At 43.2% G+C, this 7881-nt stretch overlaps 1 protein-coding gene across 1 annotated transcript; it reads right to left on the reverse strand.

Annotated features, from left to right (window-relative positions):
- Positions 1-259: 259 nt before the first annotated feature.
- Positions 260-7092, reverse strand: kcnj4 (potassium inwardly rectifying channel subfamily J member 4). Its single transcript, XM_056406994.1, has 2 exons — positions 7086-7092; positions 260-2281 (listed from the first exon to the last, which is right to left on the reverse strand). Exons 1-2 carry the CDS (start codon positions 7090-7092, stop codon positions 663-665), a joined length of 1626 nt encoding a protein of 541 aa, XP_056262969.1. The 3' UTR covers positions 260-662.
- Between the last annotated feature and the right edge of the window lie 789 nt (positions 7093-7881).

Below are 7881 nucleotides of genomic sequence, written 5' to 3' on the forward strand. Positions count from 1 at the left end.
ACATTTAAATAAATAAATTTAAATAATATGAGTTATACTCTTCTTAAGATCGTTGAACTATAAAGGGAGGATTTTTTTTAATGAATTACCAAAAATGATTTAACCAGCAGGCAGTCTCACAAATGTGCAAAAAGCAGACTTTGTAGTGAACTAACTATTGCAAGCATGAATAATCTGGAGATTATCAAGCATACATTTAAACAGTGCATCTTAGAAATTCACCATTTTAGTCTTTAGCTCAGTCCTCTTCGAAAAAAACTGACTGCTATTTGCTTTAATAAAATACATCCAATATATCAACAAAAAAAAGTAGTAATAAAGTAGTTTCTTTAAATATACAAATATACAAACAGACCAAAACACGACTAAAGTTTCTCATACTGCCATTGTGCTTTCCTTTGTTTATGAAATCTTATAAAAGCCTGAGATCCTTTGTCCTCCTGCAGATGGCTCTTCAACATGGGACAAAAGTTATGTCGGGATTGTGTGCTCCGTTTCTTGATTTCTAATCTCATTGAGAGGAAAAACCAAACAAATATAAATGTAAAACAATACAGACAAGGCAAAGGGGGGTTTTCATTTCTGGACCAATCATACCCTACTCAGGTCCAACGGACTGTCGAAGAAGTCGAAAGGATTTGCGTGTGGAATCAAAACCATCTCTAAATGTCTTGCTCACTCTTGTAAGACACTGGATCAAGAGGGATGGCAGTCTGGAGGATGTCAAACTCCATCTGGTTGTTGTCCATGTCCAGCACACACATGACGCTGTGACTGCCTGATGTCGTGGTCGCTGTGTCCTGGAACATGTTTTGGAAGTCTACAGCCGCTGAAGTCCTCCTCTCTTCTGCCCTCTCCTTCCCCACGACCTGGGCGTCGAAGATGTCATCCTCGTCCTCCCCGCAGCTCAGCGCCACCTCGTTCTCGTAACAGAAGGCGCTCAGCGATCTGGGAATCAAGTCTCGGGTGGATCTGTAGGCCGGGACGGCGGAAGCGGCGGAGGAGGCCCGGCTGGCGACCTCTTCGAGCTCTCTAGCGCTGACGTGGGGCGTTGAGGGCACCTCGTAGGTCTTGTGGAAGCGAGCGTAGTCTATCTTGTAGCGGTCCTGGTCCTCATAGGTCACCGGCTCAAACCTGTGGCCCCAGAAGACCTCTCTGGCAATGTAGGAGCTACGGCACTGGGTGGTCATGGCCGTGGCCTCCACCATCCCCTCCAAGATCACGACAATCTCAAAGTCATCCGCCTCCAGATCGGCTCGGCTTAAAGTGTACAAGGGGCTGTCTTTGTCTATCTCGTGGATTATGACCAGCGGGGATACGAGAAACAATCTGTCCGTGCCCTCGTCGTAGCCCACGTTGAGGTCCATCTGCTCCAAGGGGATGAACTCTCCCTCCGCCGTGACGTATGAGCGTATGAGCTGGGCGCGGACGTGAGCCTCCACGATGTGGCTCTTCCGCAAGTTGCCGACCCTCCACATGAGGCACAGCTTGCCGTCGCGCAGGGCGATGACGGCGTTCTTGGAGAACACGAGTGTCTGGTTCCTCTTCTTTGGCCGCGCCATCTTGGCCATGATGGTGCCAATCATGAAAGAGTCGATGATGCAGCCCGCAATGGACTGGACCGCCACCGTCATCACCGTGACGGGACACTCCTCGGTAACGCAGCGCCAGCCGTAACCAATGGTGGTCTGGGTCTCCATGGAGAAGAGGAGCGCCCCGACGAAGCCGTGGACGTGGAGTATGCAGGGCATCCTTTGCGTGGGCCCTCCAGACGAGTGGCCGGAGTCGAGCCCGTGCAGCCCCGCCGCCGCCCCGCCGCCCTTCACCGTCGGTTGCTCCTCAAAGTCCCCGTGCACCAGGGAGACGCCGAAGAAGATGACGCCGAAGAAAAGCCACGAGACCAGAAAGCTGCCGCAGAATATAAGCAGCAGGTATCTCCAGCGGATGTCCACGCAGGTGGTGAAGATGTCGGCGAGGTAGCGCCGCCTCTTCTCGTCCATGTCGGTGAGCAGAACGTTGCATTGCCCGTTCTTCTTTACGAACCGGCTCCGCGCTTGGCTGGAGCCCCTCGTCAGGATCTTCCCGTTGTAGTTATTCATCCCTCCTTGGCCTCTTGCGCTCGGCGCGGCAGCAGAGGCTCCCGAGCTCTGACGACTGTCTTCCGTCTCGGCGTGGAGTGGCGAGCGCGGTCGGTAGTTGAGGGAACTGTGGCCGTTACGGAGTCCTGAGCTGGCGATCTTCTGGCGTGCCTCCTCCGATAAAATGTCTGACAATGCCGTACCTGTCGGGACGACAGAGATTGGAAGATTCAAAAAGTTGGTATCTGTATCATTCGAATTTATAGAGCCAGTAAGCTCATTGATCCCTGTGTTCTTACTCGTGTACCATTTAAAGCACACAAAGACACAATGCACCTTCTCATCGGCAGCGACCAGAAGATAATCGCTGACTCATCAGAGATACGAGGGTTGGCAGCAGTATCAAATAGGAAACCACCTCACGTAAAACACAGTAATAGAATATATATATTTTAATTCCAATCCCAATCAAATTGACCAAACTCCCGGTCACCTGAGTGTATCGATCGACCTGACCCGTCGGAGGATTACCGAGTACAGTTTATCTACGTGAGAAGGGATCATCACAGATTACAGGATTATATCTGAGTCAGCGTCACTCTGACAACCAACATGTTATAACTGTTATATAGAGATGAATGTCAACGTCCTCATTTAATCATGTGTTAGCTCACTACACGAGATCAGATGTTTGAAGATGTTTGAGAGCCTCTGTCATACATTTTCTACATGAAGCCAGTTTTTATTGTTCCATGAAGGGAACATTTTACGTGGGCTTTAAACCACCACACAAAGAAAGAAGACAAGAAGACAGTTGGAACAGCTTCCCTAAACTATCAAACAAAAAGAAACCCAAACTATGAGACATCCAAACCCTGACAACGGAGATGGTATAAAATGAATATATGATGTTAATGTGGCAGGCTAATAACATGCATACGATTCAATCTTCAGCGTATTGATGAGCATTAGTACGACAACCTTCAGCCTCCTTGTTCTCTTATCGGGCGATCTGTTGCAGCTGCCTGATCAGGACAGTGAAGGACGGCCTCGGCCTTCCTAGGATGTGCTTGCTGTACGTATCCCTGACTCACCCCGACTAGATCACCAAACTAGCCCATTGTTACAGCAAAAGGAACAAATAGTTTCTGTTGTGACGCCCTTTGACACTGTGCCTCCCGCACAAATTAAATTAGATTAATACATTCAATTAAATCAATATATTAAATGTAATTAATATATTACATTAAATTAATGTATTACATTACATTAATATATTACATTAAATTAATATATTACATGTAATTAAAATATTAAATGTAATTAATATATTAAATAAATATATTATATATTATTAATATATGTGATAAAATAAAGGCGTCATGTCCAATCGGAGCCACCGTTTAAAACATCAGCAGTTTCCAGGATCATTCTCATCGATTGAGCAGTAACACTAAACATAAGATCCACGCTCTGCTGTGAATTGGCACTTTTCCGCCCACTTTTCTCCTTTCTTTGACCTCAGGGGTCGAGGTGGCAAAGGAATAGTAACGCACACATGGAACGCTGACAATCAAGAGCAGATTCACAACTAAATTAAGTATTAATAGCACGGTGGTCAGCTGAGGAGTAAAAGGTTCACCTGTCGAACCGACTCGTTCCCGTGGTCTCTGGTGCGGGGCCTTGGTGGGAGGCCGGACTCGGTCCCAGACGTCAGGTCACCACCATGGAGGAGGTGCTGGTGCCACTGAGGAGAGAGACAGAGAGGAACAGAGCCAGTCCGTACCGGGTCATGTTTTTGTTGTGTATTTTATTCAGTTAATCATTGTAATACAATACAATATTATTATATATAATATACGACTGAGAAGGTATAGGTAGAAGCAAAAAATGCTTATATATTCCTGTCCTAAATTATTATTATCTAATAAATCAGATAATTAATATAACATAAAGAAAAAGAATAAAGAAAAGAAGAAACAAAATATATATATATATATATATATATTTACTAGTGCTGTGAAAAATAACGCGTTAACTCAGTTAATTAAATTACAGGTTTAACTTCGTTATTTTTTTTAACGTTTTTAACGCATGCGCAGAATGAGCTTCCAATCCGTCTGTTGTTGGTCGTCTCTAACCAGCAGCATGTCATTCTGTCTCTACGTGTCACGTTAACACGACTCCGATCCTCGTCTCGCCGGATGCCGGCGTGTGTGCGCACATCGGGACGAAAAAAAGTCACTTGCACCAATGTTTTAATGCAGGGGTGCTCAATATGTCGATCGCGGTTGCCGCAGAGTTCAGATGCCGGTCTTCGCGCATGAAAAGTCACTAGCACCCCCCTAACTGTTACTCATAAAATGTAGTCAAACAAAAACGGAGCAAATCACCGTGTTCATGGCCCGGGCAAAGACAGCGCGGTCTCCTGGCTTCAACACGTTACTGTCAGGGAAGACACAGCGCACCAAAATTTTTTGTACAACTTTTTACCTTTTCTGATTCCGCTAGCTCTTTGCTAACTTCCGCTAGTACTTCCGCTAATACCTCCGCTAATACATCTACTTAGAAAGTGTATTCTGTACGTTTTCTCCGTCGAAATGTTGCAAGACCCGACTTGCTGCATTGATCGCGACTTTAGACATTGTGTGTTAGGGCTCCTCTTGTGAAAAATTATTACGAAATAAAAGAAAATGTATATGTTCTTTGCAAAGATGAGGATATGTTGAATGCTGGGATACCAAACATGCCCATGTTTATTGACGTGGTCTGCGTGAGCAAGCCGTTTAAAGGGAAGGGGAGGGTCTTAAGGACGCCGGCGTCCTCAGTGGAGTGGAAGAGGTTAACCCTCCTGTTACCTTTACATTTACTAACATATTTTACCCTCGGGGTCAATTTGACCCCAGCAATTAAAACCTACAGAAAATTATTAGAATTAATATTGCTTCCCAAGTTTAAGTGTGAGGTACTTTATGTTTGTTTGTTGACTACCTAAATAGCCCTTTAAATATATAAAAAAGTTGATATTTCTTATAAGTTTGACACAGTGAAAAACAGCCTGGGGTCAAATTGACCCCAAAGAACACCGACATTAAACATTGAATGGGGTCAAATTGACCCGAAAGGTAACAGGAGGGTTAAACATTCTGTTTAGGATGAAGATGTATTAATGTTCCATATGGAAGAAAACTGCTAAATAACTGCTGAGTTGCAGCACCATTGTATAGAAGAATGTATAAATGTATATATCCGTCTTTTGTCATAAATCTCTATGTTCTCACAAAATATACCGAGAATATCGGTAATATGTGATTAATCATGATTAATCCACAGAAACCTGTGATTAACCCGATTAAAAATTTTAATCGTTTCACAGCCCTAATATTTACATACATCTTCCTTATACATACTACTTTAGACACGATGTGTTTGTGCTTCTAGTCTGCTGAAGATGATTATCTTCGAACGGAGCTGTAACGTGTCTGTGGGTGTAAGTGGCTGTTTTACATTTCATCTTCACGGTGGACACGTAATTATAGATTCACCAAAGTGTTTTGCTTTGGTTTCACCGGAAGGAAAAACCCCTCAACAGTCTGTTATGCTTCAACCTCAAGATTCAGCATAATGAACGCTCACTCACTCTCACACACGAAGAAACCAATAAACGATACACTCCACGGTGAAATAATGTGTTGAAATGCTCTCTCTCTCTCTTTTCTCTCTCTCTCTCTCTCTTTCCACCTATAAACAATCTAGTTTAACCCTCCTGTTAACTTTACATTTACTAACATATTTTACCCTCGGGGTCAATTTGACCCCAGCAATTAAAACCTCCAGAAAAATATTAGAATTAATATTGTTTCCCAAGTTTAAGTGTGAGGTACTTTATGTTTGTTTGTTGACTACCTAAATAGCCCTTTAAATATATAAAAAAGTTGATATTTTTTATGTTTGACACAGTGAAAAACAGCCTGGGTCAAATTGACCCCAAGGAACACCGACATTAAACATTGAATGGGGTCAAATTGACCCGAAAGGTAACAGGAGGGTTAAAGAGTCAGAATAAGCATCACATTCAAACTCTTTCAGACGCTGTTCACATGTGATTTTATTATAAATCTGGTACATTATATGAAACGATTGAAATACTCTCAATTCGGAAGCCTGTGCATTCTGGAAATCAAATTGACTTGGAATAATATTGTTTTGTGTGAACAGCACGTTATTGATCACTGACCGTCTGAGTTTGAGTACCATGCTTATCACCTGTCACCTATCAATACATGTGATCATTTATTCACGTGAGCTTCTATATGGAAAGACAACTTTTGATGACATCCATGAGTTCACTTGTGATTCTGAGACAACAAATATTCTAAGATTTGAGCAAAAGTTTTGTTTGTCAAGAAGATTCACCGGCATTTAAAGCCACAGATGGATTTGTGTTTTTTTTAAATGAACTGATGGAGAATATTGTCTTATGTTTACATTTATGGAAAACATTACAACCGTATGTCAATCGGGTTCTTTGTGATTCCGTAGGCCCAAAAATAAACATGTTCAGATGTCATTTCATTTATGAACAGCAAATAAAATGCTTTTCTGTGACTACCGTCTCCAGGAAATACTTACATCTGAAACATCATGAGCAGCTTTAGTGTTTTTTTCGGACTACAAAAGCCGTCAGTCTAGAATTACAAAGAAAATCCTGTCACATAATCGTTCCTTAAATAAAAGCTGTTACGTAAAGCAGATAGTAAATCCAAGCAGAGTCCCGCAGTGGTACGCATTAAATGCAATTTAAGGTTATGAATAAGCTGAATGTATATTTACCGAATAAGATGAATATATATTTGCTGAATGTATATTTACTGAACGCCATGAAGAGAGGAGAATCTGTATCTTTTTTTCTTTGCAATGACAAATCCATATCTGTATTTTTGAGGATTATATTTAATTTTTTGATTTGTGTACTGTCTCTATTAAAAGAAATTGCAACCAGCTCACCATCCATTGTCTTCCTCTCGGTGCAAAGACGATATAACCTGTAATGAGGCCTGGAGAGGCAGAGCGCAGGGATACAACACATACCATACACACTGTCACGTCACGGCTGTCCCTAGTGCCATCTAGGGTGGGGCAGTGCAAGGGAGAAATAAAAACTGGCAAAAGTGCAATGTTTAAAATGAACAGGAAGGTTTATTCATTCCAACAAAAATAAGAAAAAGTCCATAGTCCAACAAAAAACATCCCGGGGGAGAAAAAGGTTCTTTAAACAAAAACTTATCTTCAAACAAAGTCCACTTAACAAAACCCTCCTCTGGGTTGTTCTCTTGGGCTTGGGTTCGTACTGGAGGCCCTTCCACTCCTGGCTTGTCCAGCTCCTTCCCTCCTTGTTCTCTGCCCTCTGTCTCCTCTTAAGCTTCCCAGCCCTGCCTCAATTAGATGTCCTAAGCACCTGCAGCTGGGTGAGTGGTGAGGCAGGCTGGGAGCTGTAGTTTCCAACTGAGCGGCCATTTTGTCAGGTGGCCGCTGTAATCGAGTGGGAACATAGCGTCCCTCCAGTACCTGTCCCCTTGTGATGCCACAACACACAATACAAACCAGTTAACAGTCACCAAGCAGGTGAAACTGTGAACTCTCAGTGAAGCCGTTTCCAGAGGAACACGTCTCTTTTGGCATTTGGGGGACGGAGAGCAGTGAAACAGTGAAGCGCCGTGTTAAGTGCTCTGATGACATGAGTCAGGGAGGAGAGACGGTGCATCAAGATGTAGATGCTGCATCAACGCAACATCTACATCCA

This window comes from Pseudoliparis swirei, chromosome 23, assembly GCF_029220125.1.
Source record: "Pseudoliparis swirei isolate HS2019 ecotype Mariana Trench chromosome 23, NWPU_hadal_v1, whole genome shotgun sequence".
NCBI classification, from domain to species: Eukaryota; Metazoa; Chordata; class Actinopteri; order Perciformes; family Liparidae; genus Pseudoliparis; species Pseudoliparis swirei.